Source organism: Candoia aspera, chromosome 2 (assembly GCF_035149785.1).
Source record: "Candoia aspera isolate rCanAsp1 chromosome 2, rCanAsp1.hap2, whole genome shotgun sequence".
Classification (NCBI taxonomy): domain Eukaryota; kingdom Metazoa; phylum Chordata; class Lepidosauria; order Squamata; family Boidae; genus Candoia; species Candoia aspera.
Window position 1 is genome coordinate 44,042,633 of NC_086154.1, and position 17,032 is coordinate 44,059,664.

The 17,032-nt window shown below is 39.1% G+C and overlaps 1 protein-coding gene across 2 annotated transcripts in view; it reads right to left on the reverse strand.

Annotated features, from left to right (window-relative positions):
- PLXNA1 (plexin A1) overlaps nt 1-17,032 on the reverse strand; it is a 332,347-nt gene that overhangs the window by 101,028 nt on the left and 214,287 nt on the right. For both annotated transcript variants that reach the window (XM_063291689.1, XM_063291688.1), the window contains exon 9: nt 10,467-10,667. In XM_063291689.1, coding sequence (XP_063147759.1) covers nt 10,467-10,667 — 201 coding nt within the window. The remainder of the gene's footprint in view (nt 1-10,466; nt 10,668-17,032) is intronic.

Genomic DNA, 17,032 nt, shown 5'->3' on the forward strand with positions numbered 1-17,032 from the left:
ATTCAGATTTGGGTGGCACACCTACTTGTGGTATGATAAAGTTAAAGTTAATAAAGATTTTAAAAAGCAATTTGTTAGGAGTGCCATAATGAGCATTTGGAATAAATATAAAACAAGATAGTCTCCTAATGTACCATTGTGGTTGTTACCTCATGAACCATTTGTTAGAAGAGAAAATGTGGGGAAAACAAGCTGTTTAAATTATAAAGTTTTGTTAAACGTTGAAGAGGGTGAATCTAAGCTTAAAACAACAGAGCACTTAGAGTTGGAAGGTTTTGCATGTCATTGGTTTACATATGCACAATTGTCAGAATGTTTTAAGGTAGATAAAACAAATTAAATTTGTCAATGAAACAACTCAATTTGAAATGGAACATTGTATACATGATGAACATGTTATTACAAAGATGAATAAAATGTTGTTACAGATGAATTTAGAAGATGAAAAAGTTAAAGAATGTATGATTAAATGGGCTAAGAATTTTGGATATAATATTATGTTGGAGCAATGGGAGAAAACGTGGAACAAAGGTTTGATTTTTTTTATTTTATTTTTTATTTATTTTTTTATCCTGCCTTTATTATTTTTATAAATAACTCAAAGCGGCGAACGTACCTAATACTCCTTCCTCCTCCTATTTTCCCCACAGCAACAACCCTGTGAGGTGAGTTGGGCTGAGAGAGAGTGACTGGCCCAAGGTCACTCATCTGGCTTTCATGCCTAAGGCAGGACTAGAACTCTCAGTCTCCTGGTTTCTAGCCCGTTGCCTTAACCACTAGACCAAACTGGCTACTTAAAAGAGAATTTTTATAAAATGATGTATCGTTGGTATTTAACTCCTGATAAGTTGCCAAAAATGTACAATGGAGTAACAAAAGTTTGTTGGAAATGTTCTCTTGGTGAAGGAACTTTTTATCATCTTTGGTGGACTTGTGAGAAGGCCAAAAAATTCTGGGATCAAATATGCGTTAATATTCAAAAGATCCTCAAAGTTAACAGCGTTGATAAGAGAAAATATCGTGTCTGGATTTGTCTCTATTTGGTAACCAGTTTTAGACTATTTGCTTGTGTCAGAAAAAGATGAAGTTTTGATTTTGGGTTTTAATGATTAAATGGTTTGATTTTATATATTTATATATTTATATATTTATATATTTATATATATATATATATATATATATATATATATATATATATATATGATTTCTATAGCCACCCATCTCAGCAAGTGACTCTGGGTGGCTTACAACAATAAAACTATAAAACAATTAAAACAATTACAATTAAAACAGTTAAAATATAAAATAAATACAAAATAAATATACATGGCTGCCAAGTAAGCTATGTATGGATGTTAATACAGCCAAGAGATGGGACCATCCACACGCTCGAGGCCCCAGGCCCGGGCACAAAGCCAGGTCTTCACGGCCTTACGAAAGGCCAACAGGGTTGGGGACATCCTAATTTCTGGAGGGAGGATGTTCCAGAGGGCAGGTGCTACGGAAGAGAAGGCATGCCTTCTAGTTCCCGCCAACCGACACTTCCTGGCCAATGAGACCCACAGCATACTCAACCTACTAGATTGAATTGGACGGGCAAAAGACCAGAGGATAATGAATCTGAACTGAGTGGCAGAAGAGCTTGAGCACCTCAGTGATGCCATGAGCTAAACTGTGAATGGCCACCCAAGACGGGAAGGTCATGACAGAGAGGTCAGACTAAAGCCAGACTGTTCACTTGAGGGAACGATATTGAAGGCAAAACTGAAATACTTTGGCCACATAATGAGAAGACAGGACACCCTGGAGAAGGTGCTGATGCTAGGGAGAGTGGAGGGCAAAAGGAAGAGGGGCCAACCAAGGGCAAGGTGGATGGATGATATTCTAGAGGTGATGGACTCGTCCCTGGGGGAGCTGGGGGTATTGACGACCAACAGGAAACTCTGGCGGGGGCTGGTCCATGAAGTCACGAAGAGTCGGAAGCGACTGAATGAATAAACAACAACAATGCACACTTTATAAATACACCTAATCCTTTTCCAAAACCATTTAAGATTTCAAATCTCACAATTCTCCCGCCAGCATGGAGATTGCTGAAGATTCCAGAAGCTGAAGTTCACACAGCTAGAAGTTGCCCAAGCTGGAAACACTGATTTAAACAATTACCTTTTTTGGTAGAGAAATCCAAGAAATAGATAGATAGATAGATAGATAGATAGATAGATAGATAGATAGATAGATAGATAGATAGATAGATATGAAGTAGCAGTAGTATTAGCAGCAACAGCTATCCTTATTCAAGTAATGAAATCTCACGATGTATCCCATAAGTGATTATTATACTATTGCTGTGTTTGTTATCTACCATAAAGTAGAAATGTAAGGTGTAAATTTAAAAAAATGTTTCCGAATAACAAAACACCTTGCAAAGTTATCTGATTTTGTACGCATTGTAAGCATTATAATCAAGTCAGATGGATTGGGGGAAAACAACACCAAAAACATACAAATAAAAATGTGAAATTGCGAGTTGTCTTTGTATGTTAAGACAAACCTTACATGCAAACCTTGAAAGCATGAACAAATTCTTGAAACTGAAAGTTCTAGAATGATAGCTGTTGTCAAAATGTAAATCAAATACTGAATTCAATGTAAGTTTAAATATCTGTCAGACTGCACAATCAAATGATTGATGAATCGTCTGATCGTGTTCGCCTGCCATGAGTGAACACGTGTCAAGAACCAGATGGGAGGCGGAACACCAAGGAGTGTGAATCTTTTCTGTTTGGGCTGAGGAGGGAGTCAAGGTCATACTGCCAGAGACATCTGTGCCTGGTATGGCTGACCGTTGGAATTAGGTGGGAAGAGATTTAAGGGGGGAGTGGGATTTTGGGTAAGTTTTAATTAGGTAGTTTAGGCGGGAATCTTTAATCGCAGCTTTTCTCTTGATCTGTACACTACTCTCATTAAATCTGAATTCTGCATATTTCAAATTGTGCATGAGTCAGGTCATTATTGGGACCCAAGGTGTCAGTTCTTACAATGTTGATATCCAAAACGTAAAAAGGAAACTAAAATAAAAGACATTGGATGCAAATCCGGTAAAAAGCTAAGGAAAAAATGCTAATTAATTGTAATAAAATATTGTTTCAAATATAATTTCGGGTCCCTAGCAGAAAAGAAGACAAGATGAGAAGATAAAAGATAACTGAGTTTTTGAACCCTATGCCAAAAGCTGAGTGAAATTGGACCCATTTATGAAAATTCTTGAGATTCATAGAATTTAAACAGTTGTATTCTCAATTAGTTTCTACAGAGTTAGTATCAATTCCACTTATCCACATATTCTACCCAAGAAGAGACATGGTGATGTCGTTTCATAATATTAACATTAACTCTGTGCTACAAATAGGACTACAAGTTTTTTTCCCAACAGATGCAATCCTGAGAACATCCATGACTGTTTCCATGCACAATTATAGACACATATGCAAATGAAGTGAGACATGCTGCCTTGTTTGAAGTAGAATTGAGTATGGGAACACGCTCTTCATACACTAGCCTTCCTTAGATTCTAATCCTTTTTTATTTTTACACCAGTAAAATTTGCTTTGTGAAACTCCATTCTGTTTTTGTGGCCTCTGTTTTTCTATTTCCACTGTCAACTGTTGGACCAGAACTGCTTTCTGAGTACATGTCCAAATAGTATCTGTTGGCCTATTTCTCCACAGTAGCATTTCTGTGCTCTTATAAATATAGATATTTTGTCTTTATTCAGCCTTCTCCTTATTACATAATTTAGTTTATATGGACTAATAGGAGCTAAGGATAGTTAATGATGTTTGGAGCAAATACAGTTCACATAAAATAATTGTATGTATTTTGTAAAGTTAGGTATATCTGTTTTACTGTGTGACATAGCATTTTTAATTTACTATCCCATATAGACTGTAAAGCAAAAGTTAATATAGTACTATTTATCATACAGGCTGACAAAAATTTCATTGGGTTTTAATGGCATCCCTTTAAACAAAATCTATATAGGGTTGAGCCACTAGAGGAATACAGAGATATGCCTCAAAAATATCCCATGGCATTTCCTTAGCACCCTTTTTTGTCAATGAAACAATAATAGCATAGACAGAATGCATGTTCACCACTCTTGTGCTTATAGATGAGACTATACACTCCCTTCTTTCAGGTTTTGTGTTGCTATAGGTACAGAATTCCTTCCACACAGGCTGTATTTCAAATACAACCTTCAGGACCCATTAAGCTAGCACTTTTGCTACTGTTCAGCCATGCTGTTTATTGTTAAACAGTGTCCTTCAGTATACAGCAGACCAAATCTCTTTAGAATGAAGGAAGCTCAGTTGTGCTCTAAAGTGAAATGGGAAGGTTTAAAGAAAAGGTTTGGAGAGAAAGGCCTGACCCTGAGCATTCAAGACCCAGCAAAAATAACAGGACAGAAGATATTCAGTGCTGACAGGATTCAATCTCTGGTTCACCATTTCATGAAAGCAGGGATGAGGAGGTTACCGTAATGAAAGATACCTAAAAGCCAGTATTTTGGAATACGGAAAGATGGAATACTGGATTAGCCACAGGCTGGTGGTCTGATCAGTGTACTTTCCCCCGCCTTTTATTTTTCTTGTTAAAAATCCAACTAACCAAGCCCTAGTCCTCAAAGGAAGAAAATGGAAAGGATACATCAAAGCAGCATGAATAGACAGAAAATAGTAAGGATGGGTATCAGTACAGAACATTCAGAATCTATTTTCATAAGATACCCCATAGGCCAATCACAATATGTTTTATTAATGTTATTAATATTTTTTTCAGAGAAAATGTTACTGGACTTAGGAATATATAAAGGTCACATGTCAAATGAATAAGGAAGTGTTTAGAAGAAAATGGCAACTGATTCAAACATTTAATGTAATTTATATAATAAATTGTCTATGATGCCTGACTTTTGGTACTCCCTGTGTGTGTACACACACACACACACACACACACACACAGAGGGAGATTAAGAAATAGATAATGGTGAATGAACTTTTAAAGCTATACTTTTTCAGATGTGTTGGAGCTCCAACTCACATAAACCTAGCCAGCTGTCCTATCAATTCCCATAGAGGTTCATCTGGCATCATTTTTATGTCTTCTTAGAACAAGGTACTCCCCCTTTTTATTTTCTAAGACCTTTTAAAATATTTGCTGAATTTGATCTGACTCTATTTCTCTGATACCTATGCTTTCACTCTTGCTGTTTTAACCAAGTTATTATGCTATGTTATTTTATTTTACTAATTTTCACTGATATGAACATACATATTACTGAAGAACTGGATCTAAGCTTAATACATTAATAACTGAAAAGAAGCCTAAGCTCACAGCTAAGTTTCCAGTAGAGAAGTGCAACTAAGAGATTTAACCAGCTGACTCAGTCTCTTGAAACAGATCGGAAATCACCTTCCTTCTAATCTGATTCCTCCCAAAGCGTATCAAAATTATTCTTCTGAAGCATTCACACTACCTAGTAGCAGATTTTTTTCACATCTCCACATCCCAGTCAGCCTAAGTTCATGCTGAATGTGATTAGACTACGTGTATGTTTTGTTAATACCACTCAGATATCTGAGCAGTTAACAGGACTCCTGCTGAGGAAATAGCCATTCAGTTGACCTCTGAAGAATGGTCTCCAAGTCAATGACTGGGAAAGTGGCAAAGCTGTATTGTGTACAGTGCAACTGTCAGTGGGCAAGGGACAATCTGTCCTCAAAAGCTAGACTGGAAAGGAGTCTGCGCTCTTTCATCCTCTAGGTCATCCATCATGAATATTCCCTTAAAGTCCTAAGACAGGGCTTTATGTGCTGTATGCTCCTCTTTAACTGCCTGCTCTTTTTTTTGTGCCATAGCTTAAGTTTTTCCAAAACATCTTAGATAAATTTCTAAATGTATATCAATATTACCTACAGTATATAGGTTCTGCATGTCCATGGAGATGCAAGAATTCACAGACATGTAATATAATGCAAGGAGGAAAAAAAGGTGTGGAAGTCACTAGTGGTTCTTTGCTGACTTCTGATTATATAGGGATTATTTCTCTGAAACTGTTATCTCTGATATAAAATCTGGAATTATTATTTCCAAAATAGGTTAGCTGACTAAAAACAACCACAGATAGTCCTCACTTAACAACCACAATTGGGACTGGCAACTCTGTCGCTAAGTGATGCAGTTGTTAAGTGAGACATCACATGACTGCAACAGACATTCAACCTCACTTTCTGCAGTGGTTGTTAAGCGCATCACCCATGGTTGTTAAGCAAAACATCATGTGACCACAACTTGCGATTTTACTGCTGGCTTCTTCACTGACTCTGCTTGTCAGAAGCTGGCTATGAAGTGTGCAAATAGCAATCATGTGACCTCAAAATGCTGTGATGGTCATAAATCATGTGACTGCGGGGAGGCTGCAAAGGTCATGTGAGGATCAGTCGTAACGTCCCCCCTATGGATTTCAGAATGAATGAACAAGTAAGTATTTGGCCTGAGCCTATGAATATACCCACATGCATGTACAGATTCCCAATTATTCCCACAAGGTTTCTTGGAAAAGAGAAGGAGCCTTATTTGTTTCTCTCACAGTAAAGATGCTGTAGATGACTAGTATCCTGCTGTTAATGGCAGTAGAAACAACCAGCATCTTGAGAAATTACTAGCAGGCAGGAAGAAGTGTCACTGAGAAAGGAGAGAAGGAACACACAACCCCAGCAAAATATGATTTTACATACCAAAAAAAAAAAAAAAACCCTATCCTAATTTTTAAATAAATAATTAATGCCTGACCTGACTCACACTCACACACAAACACACACATCCCTGCTCTGCAACTCAGCTAGGGATGGAAGTCCGGGAGGCTTTGCACACAGTACGAAGAGCAATCATGCCAGAGATTCAATAGAAAATACTCCCTTAATGGTCTACTATCTAGTTTACAGTATCTAGGCAAGATTCGGTAGTTGCCGCCTAATCACAGTGAACTCATACATTATCCATTAGTCTTTCTAGTTAACATCTGCCCTCTTCCCAAATACAGCTGATCTGAGGTACATTAGCCTTAGCTGTTCAAATACATTCCTAACTTACTACTAGTCTCATCAGGCATTATCAGAGTCCTGGCTCACTACGAAACCAACACAGCTTCTCTCCTGCAGATGTCTATTTATTTATTTATATTTCGGGTTTTGTCACTGCCCATCTCACTCAAAGAGCAACTCTGGGCAGTTTACAATAAAACTAAAAATAGATACAGATTAAAATACAATAAAAACAACACTTCTTAAATAAAAGATATAAATATAAATATAGATGTAGAATATAAAACTCAAGATGGAGGTATTAAAAATTCTTAATTTAAATTTATGAATTCACAGGCCCCTCTTTAGGATGCTAATCACCCCCCGCATTGATTGAGTCCCTCTGGTGGGAGGAGATGGGTGGTGACAAATTAGATAAATAAAATAAAGTAAAATAAAAACTCCTCCTCCCACCCCAAGCGAGATGGCAGAGCCAGGTCTTCACCCCTTTCTGGAAGACTAAGACAGAGGGGGCCTGCCTCACCTCTGGGGGAAAAGTGTTCCATAGGGTGGGGGCCACAGCAGAGAAGGCTCTCTTCCTGGGCCCTGCCGATCGACAATCTCTCATGGACAGAGTCCATAACATGCCCTCTCTGCCTGACCAGGTAGGATGGGTCGATGTAATGGGGATGAGACGGTCCCTCAGGTAACCTGGACTTATGCCATGTAGGGCTTTAAAGGTGATGACCAACAACTTGAATTGGACCCGGAAGCAAACTGGCACCCAATGCAGCTCCCACAGCAAAGGTGTTACATGTGCCACTCAAGACTGCTTGGGGCACCCAAGACTGCTTGCACAGCCGCATTCTGAACCAGCTGTAGCTTCTGGATACTCTTCAAGGGTAGCCCCATGTAGAATGCATTGCAATAGTCTATACAGGAAATGACTAGAGCATGAGTGAGTGACTGGAGGGCTTCCTGATCCAGGAAAGGACATAACTGGTGCACAACATGAAGTTGAGCAAAGGCCCTCCTGGCCACAGCTGCCACCTGCTCTTTGAGCAGGAGTTGTGAGTCCAGGAGGACCCCCAGATTCCGCACTGGGTCTATCTGGGGCAGTGCAACCCCATCCAGAACCAAAGATGGTAAATTCCAAGATACAGAGCAGCCCCCAACCCACAGCCACTCTATCTTACCAGGATCAGCTGAAGCCTGTTGTTCCCCATCCAGACCCCTACAGCCTCCAGGCATCAAGAAAGGGTAGTCACAGCATCACTTAAATCACCCAAGACGGAGATGTATAATTGGGTATCATCTGCATATGTCATTAGAATTATGTGTGCAGGGACAATTCATGAGATAACTACTCCAGATTATAATACCAGGACTGAATACAAAATCCTGGATATCCAGAATCAGAGTTGAATCCAGAGTTGTGAACCTAAATGTTCAAGGGAGGTTCTGTATACTGCAAGTTCAACCAACACAGTTGTTTTTATTCTCTGATCTGAGTTTCAACTGACTGAAAGTGTCTCCATCTGGATTAAGCTTCAGTTTGTTTTTCATTCATCTTTTCTATTATAATATTAGACAGTAATTTAAAACTTGGAAGAGCTTCTTTGGAAAAGAGAGACAGACTTGGATGTCAGTATACATGTGGCATCAAATCCCAAAACTCAAGTAAAGTCTCCCAGCAGATTCGTGCATATCATAACAGCACTGGAGACAATCTTTTTTGAGCTGAAGGCTGCATTTAGTTTTTGAATGATGTAACAGAGATGACACTTCTAAACATGGGTCCAGATTAAAATTAAATTTAACTTAAATGTAACTAAAATTAATTACATCTCATCTGATTTCTCCCCATATACTTAATCAAGTCCCCTTCGTAACATATTAAAAATTATAACTCATCAGAAATTTGGGGGTCATACTCAAAACTCTGAAGGGTTGAAGTTTCTAAATCTCAGCTATACGGAAAGAGTATAGCAGAGTTTCTCAACCAGGGTTCTGTGGTCACTAGGGGTTCCCTGGGAGATCACAATTTATTTAAAAAATTATTTTAAATTCAGGCAACTTCACATTGAAGAGGTAAGTTTCATTCTTTATTCTGAGTTTAAGGACACTGTTCATGCATATATACAGGCATACACATAAAACAAGTGTAATTTTGCAACTTCTGGCCTATATTTAAGCCTGAATGTGCAAGGGTTCCTCCAGGGTCAAAAAGTTGAGAAAGGCTAGAGTATAGCGTTAAACAGACAATTCCAAAAGTTCTGAGTTCTTAACTCGCCCCTTGGAGAAGAATTATAAAAATGTAAAGAACACATCATACGAGTTTATCTTTAAGGGCTACCAATAGGCAATTTCACCAAATTTTATTTCACATGGGCCATAATGCAACAGGAATCTCCCCCAACAGTTCACTGGATGTCTCTGTGCAGACTGAGAGATGAAGGGAAGTAACAGTTTACTTGCAGACCCGAACTGCATGAAGCAATTCTTTGCTGGCTTGATTGGGTGCCTCTAGACTCATCTGGAGTTTTCCATCAATAACATTCAATTGTCATTCCACTAGTTTAACTGCACTTAGCTCCCCTGAGCTAATGTGGTCTATTCAGCAGGACAGAGCCTTACATAAAGGTGTGATGATTAGAAGATAGCTCAGAAGATTAGCCAAGAAATGGTACGTCTCTACAGGTTAGCACATTAAATTTACCAGTCTTTATGAAAAGAGCTCCCTTAAGACAATTCATCCAATACTCTGGTACTGTGGGGCATGTGGAACTTCCTGAAACAATAACAACACCTGCTACTGCTGTTGTTATTATTTTTCTTTCCGTCAAAAGGGCACTCACAGCAATTAAGTGATCTCACGTGAGATCACTAACCTGACCTAATTAAAAACATTTGCCTTCTCATTCAGGAAGTATTTTGAGAGATGACAGTATGGGCCCAAGGAAAAAAATTCTCTCTCTCTCTCACACACACACAGACAGACAGACAGACCTCTGAATGAATGAGACTAGCATGCTAAATCTTAGAGAAAAGATGTCTGAATGGTCTGTAACCACCTTTTCCATAAAAAGAAGGGATGACACCAACCCATAAAAAATGGGTGGCACTAATTAGGCAGAATGAGCAAAGAAGAACACGAATACATCCTGAAGCAGCATAAGGAGCATATGCAGGAGCATACAGAGAAGTCTGTAAGATTAGATATAGTTAATGCACAACTGCAGGACACAAGAAGATGCCAAATATTTTATAGGTTGAGAAAGTTACATAACTTGCTATAATCAGTCTACCCATCTCAGTGTTCCTCTGCATCCAAGGTCAAAAGCAGTCTTTTCAGAAGACAGTTCTGGGCTATAGACTCACCGAGGTATTCTGACACTGGATGCTGGTGCTGTTAAAACGCAGGGCAGTGACACGGGAAGGGTTCCCAGGGATATGGAAGATGCACTCGTAATTGCGCTGTCCGGACTGCGGCTGTGGCAGGTTTTTGGCTGTTAAAGTGATAGGCTTCACCACACCAACAGGGATATAGATCTGGGTGGTTGGAAGGATCTGTGGGCAGTCCTGTGTGAGAGAGGGATTTAAAAAACAGGTTTTACACATTTGTTTCAATGTCTGATGGCAATGGTGGTGAGCATTAGGATCTTCAAATCTAATTTACTAGTTTACTATGGTTATAAGTATAATCTGGAATAAGATTATACTTTAATATAAATATGACACCATTAACCACTTAAAAAAAGCTATGCATGTATAACCAAACATTCATAAAGCAAGGTTGTTATTCAAATGACACACTTTGCTAGTAACTGATCTCCATCTGGAAATGCTCACACTAAAAGTTTCCCCTTGCTATCAGCCTGCTTCAACTAATGAAGACTCTCCAGTCTGTTACTTTCATATTCTATTCTTCCTCAACCTGGATACTCTCCAGATTTCCAAAATTCCCAGCATTCTGTCTACTAACCCAGTCTCTTCTTCCTTTACCTTTCTTGGCTTTTCATCAAAGCCTTTCCAGAATTCCAACTGCACTGAAAGTCATCTGTCTCCAATAAGTCCAGTCTATATACCCATTATATCCAGACCTCAAAAAAGTCTGATTCTTGATATCTCTGCTTATAGGTAGCAAGACCATTTAACAATTCAAAATATAGTTTATAAAATGTTATGGTTGTGTTCATGTTAACATAAGCAACCATTCTTAGGTACTTCTGTGACAGTTATTTACAAAATTCTGCTTTGGGGTTGGAGTTAGTTTTACTCCTGTATTGTTCACACATATCTGAAGATCAGAAAACACAAATGTTTCTGCTCCTCCTATCCCACCAGAGAAAGAAGTACTAATTCTTGGCTTTGCATCTTGCACAAACAGCCATACCATGTATCATGGAAAGGGCATATCAGAAATGAAAGAGCAGCTCATCGCCCAACAACATTCATGGGCAGAGCCCAGTTTGGAGGAATAGTAGGCATACAAGGAATTCTAAGAGCATGTTAACAGCACTCTCACAGTGACTGCTTTGTAGCGATACCCAATCACAAAACACCCACTTTTGGGTTGTTCCTCACCACCCTACTGGTCTCTCAGATTCAGAAAGCTCTTTAGGATTCAGTTTACCTTAATCTGTTTTATGGGTATATAGGCATCCTTCAAACGAAACACTGGCTGCAGTCATCATTTTATGTTATTGTGTATATGTAGGTCCTAAAGGCATTGTCAGAAATTATTCAAAATATATCTCATAGCTCATATTACATCTGAGATTGGTGCCTTGCTTTGCCACACACTAACTTCTAGAGATATGCAAAATGGTTTGAACATGAACCTCTTGGAGGACTGAACTTTTAGTGACTCATGCATGAAGCAAAACATGCATAGATGTTTTGTTTCAAATTCAAAATAAAATGGGGTATTTTGTTTCAGACACAGACCAACATGTGCTTTTTTTTTTTTAAGGTGGGAAATGTTTTAAGAGTTCCATTCTGGTTTAAGTGATGTGATTGGAAGTTGTCTTGCCACTTGCAGTTGGGATGTTATTTTTCTGGCCAAGAGAGCCAAGACATATTGTCAGCTCCACTATGTAGACCAAGCCAGAAAATCAACCCCACAGGAAGACAAAGATTATACTTTATTAAGATAGGTTATAATAACTGAATCTTGCAAGCCTGATTGTACTTTACCTCCCCTCCTTCTTACACCTCAGTAAATCAGGGAGGAGCCTATCCAAGTTGCTTCTGAATATTATCTCAATACTATACCTATATTGGCTTAGGCTGAATGGGGGATGAGCTGGGTGATGATAATCTACACTGATTATCTTCTCCTGTGAAGAGAACTGCTCACTGAAGAATTTGCCTGGTAGAGAAAATTAGGTCACAATCAGGATAAGTTGCTTGGGCTATTCTCCCCTAACAGCATTGGCAACCAGAGCCCCAGTTCCAGCAAGGAATTCTCCTTGATAGACCCAAGATTGCCAATCTCACCCTAAAGTAATGTGTCTGACATACTGCCAGGGAGAAGAGCGGTACTGTCTGTTGGCTTGGCCAGCAGTGCAAATGCTTCACTTTTTACTACTTGAGCTAGAGAAAGATGAGGGGATGGACCCACTCCAGTTCTGGGCAACCAATGAACAATTTTGACAGCAGTTGCCAGCAGTATGTCTTTTGGAACACCAACCAACATCATGAGAAGGTATTCCCAAGAGAGGTTGCATAACTCCATTGCTCATGCCTGAATATTGATTTGGTAGAAAATCTTGTCTTTCTTCAGATGATCCTCCTTTGCTAGACCTTTCTGATCTACTACTAGAGGCAGACTGAGAGCTACCTCTTTAACTCATTCTTCAGACCCCTGGCAACAGCCTGCCTGCTACTCTGATATGGCAACAGTTGAGGGTTTACTGCTGTCCCTACCTTGGTCATGCTCTAGGCCAATCATTCACTGAATGGAATTTTTTCATGCATTCCTGAAAAATGCATATACCAGACACCAGTTTCATTATATGTGTCAAGTCTCAGCCCTTGAATCAACTCTTCGTTGGTATAGAGGAAAGTTGGTATAAAGGAAAGACTTAGACAATATGATTCTGTGTGACCAAGGTTCATTTCATTGTTTAAGAATTGATTTGTAGCAATTCTTACACATATGTAATTAGTGTTATATTTTCACTGTTGTATTTGATTCAATTACTTTCATGGTTTATTTGTTAGCTTTGGGTTTTTTGGGGGGGGGTATTTTGTTTTGTTTACATATTTTACTTGTTTTTCTATTTGTAGTTGCAATAGATTGTCACTGGAAAAGGTCATAGAGAGATGAGTCCCTGGTTCATATCACCTAGGAGATGAAATCCACATGGCTAACTTGGTAGGCGTTGAGCAATACCACTGAGTTTAGCTCACATTGGAGCAGACCCCATGGAGGTTAATCTCATCCCTCCACCATCCCTCCAGTGGCACTCTACCTGCCGCTCACCTACTTTCACACATGTCCAGTTATGATGTTGAGATGCAGGGTGCCTTTATATATGTGGTAACCCTGTCAAATAACAGGCATACTGGAACTCAGCAGTTTCACAGTATAGGGCAGGGTTTCTCAACCAGGGTTCCGTGGAACCCTAGGATTCCGCAAGAGGTCACTAGGGGTTCCCTGAGAGATCACAATTTATTTTAAAAAATTATTTCAAATTTGGGCAACTTCACATTAAAAAGGTAAGTTTCATTCTTTACTTTTAGTTTAAGAACACTGTTAATGCATATATACAGGCCTACACATGAAATGAATATAATAATTTTGTAATTTCTGGCCTATATTGGAGCCTGAATGTGCAGGGGTTCCCTGAGGCCTGAAAAATATTTCAAGGGTTCCTCTAGGGTCAAAAGGTTGAGAAAGGCTGATGTAGGGCCTCTCTCTTAGGCCACAGAACTTTCTTCCCCCTCCCCTCCCCTCCTACCCCCTCCCCTCCTTGCATATCAGAAATTGCCATTCTTGCCTTTTGCTAGCCTTTGGTAGTGGCAAAGCAAAACAAAGCATTGGTAATTATTTATTCTAAACCATTTTAAAGTAACCCCTTAATGAACTGAATGGAATTAATATAATGTTCTCATGCTCTCGAGGAGAAACTTTTAAAAATAATAATAAAAACACAGAACCAGTCAAGTCGTAATTTCTCTTCTCATGTTCCTCTCAGTTAGACTAACCTACATACCCAGGGCAAATTATTGTTAGGAGTTGGAAAAAGACAGGACAAGGCTGCAAAAATATGTGTGGCCACCAGATGGCAGCAAAAAGAGTCTTTGCTATCTCATTGCTGTTACCCACTGGTTGTCTGGATTTTGCAGACCAAGAGGATTGCTCTGGGTTCCCTCTGTTCTCCACTGCAGAAACACTCTAAAATATTACAAATTTTATTTCAACAAAACACTGAACACCCAATATTCTTTGGGTTCTGTTACATCCAACCACAACCAATTCAAAATGATTTTCTTCAGAATAAAATAATTTGTTTCAAGATTAAAAAAAACAAACAGCTTTCATGCACACCTCTACTAATTTATGTTGTTGTTGTTGTTCAAAAGAATCGAAAAAGGAAATGAGGCAGGAAATCTCTGTACATGCCAAAGGGGCATCCTGTGGATGTCCAAGAGAATTATTTATCCTTCTTTCTTTTTTATCATTCTAAGTGCTTTGTTAAGAAGAAGTAATTGTTGGTAGAAATATGGCCCACAACCAATGCTACATAACAGGTATCACAATATGCATGTGTTTGGAATGATTGAGTTTTCAGTTCTTCTTCTGTGCCCACCATAAGGAGAATAAAAAGGGTTTGCAACACAATATCAGCTGACAATTCTGTCACAAAAGCTGCCAGTGAATTCAGAAAACAGAAGGACCTTGGAGTATCAGACAAGCTGTTTACCATGGTATTTCACTATTCAACTTGCTGTGAAAGGAAAGGCCAAGACAATGTTGACAAGAACACTAGAGAAAATCAATGCAGTACAGTGGAAATAACACTGGAGAAAGCATTTCAAGCCAAGTTTGAATTTATCATCAGCTATGAAGCTCATAAGATGAACCTGGACCACTCTATTATTGCTATCCTATCTCCTAAGCTAAACACACTTATCAAAGTATAACTGTGCCCAAATAAATAAACTGTATCATAACTTAACCTGATGGCTTGGTTTACACATACTGAAACACTAACTGGGATCCCACAATATGTTGAACTTCAAACTATCAACTTCACTTTAGCCACATATGGAGGGCAAATCCAGCCACGGGCTTATGTGAGGATAAAACAGAGATGGTGGAAACCACATATTTAACTTTAAATTCCTTAGACGTAGGCTGAGATACAAATATTAAGTATGATAGTAAGTAGAGTAACAAAGAAAATTGGCTTTTGCTACTTAAGGATGCACAAATCTTCGCTGTCTCTGCAAGGCCTAACCCAAATGAAAGGAAGCATATCCAAATAAATTGCAAGCTTAGGGATATAATATCTCCATTTACTTAACATTAGTACATCCCCTCTGAAAGCAATAATAAAATCTATAAAGGCATTTAACTTTATCATTCAGGTGGTGGGAAACAAATGTTAACTCCTTGTTTATAGCTTTCTGTGAAAAACAAGCTGCAGAACACCAAGATTGTGTGTGGAACCTCAAGAACCAAAGATCATTCTTACTTTTTCAGCCTGTCTGACCACACACATATACATATACACATGAAAAAAAACAACACACACATCTTCAGGACAAATCCCAAATCTATTTCAAGGCATTTTTCAGAATATCATCCTGCCCTATCTAGCAGGACTCAGTGTATCTGCCCATTTCTTCATGATACAGGTAACACTAATCACTAGCAACAAATCACGGAATCTCTGCAGGCATAGTGGAAATGCTGCAGCTATACTTGATAGAAAACAGGATCCATTACTGACTGAGCCAAAAGCTGGACTACCATCTGAATAACAGGTGAACTTTCCCAATTACCTTCAACAAGGGGTTGTTTAGCACCCTGGCAAAGCAGGGGCCAAAAATCCTTCATACCACTTCCTGCTCTCACAGCACCATCCTGACTTCCCCAAAGCCCAGCTGCAATACTCAGAAGAGCAGAGGAGAATAAAAATAAACAAGACCAGGCAGGAAAACAGCCCTGGATCCCAGAAGGGCACTCCATCAGCAACAATAGCCTGATGCAATACCCAGATCAGCCAATCTGGGCCTAGTGGCAAAGACATCCCTGCTTTAAATAGCAGAGAGAGGGGAGAATAACATGTTTTCAAGCTAAGTGTTACAGAATAAAAAAGCTGGCCTTAGGAGCCTGAAGATACATTCATTGGAGACTCCCCCAGAGGCATACCAGCATACACTTAAGTTTAGCGCAATTCAGCAAGGCTAATTGTAGTAAATGGAGCATATAGCAAAGGCAAGAAAGGGGTGCATCTTTCTATACCAGGAATGACTGCTAGTACACAAAGACCTGGTATCCTAAAGTATCTTATAGGAGTTCTCATCAATTCTTGCTTGTGTCAATGAATTATCAAAGCAACAAAAACAAACTAGCACAGAACAGTTTGCAAATCTTCTCTTCCTTTGCTGTTCCTTCCCTCTAACCTGAATATACAATTTTCGGGATTTCTAAAGTTCTAAGCAGTTTCCCCCACTTCTTTCAAAAAAAATTCAACAGCCTATTCCTGCTACCTGGGCATTCCAGAAGGTACAGTCTTAACACACCTGAAAAGGGGCAGGTTGAGGACTTCCAGGGAAGAAATGGTGGATTGAATTTGGCTCCACAAAAAGCAGAGCCAATGACCATGGCGGAATGAAGAGCCGGCTCTTCATGATTCCTCTCCAGACAAGGAGAGGACTTGAGACCACCCAAGTGGTCCATACAGTTGCTCCTCACAAAGAAACTGCAA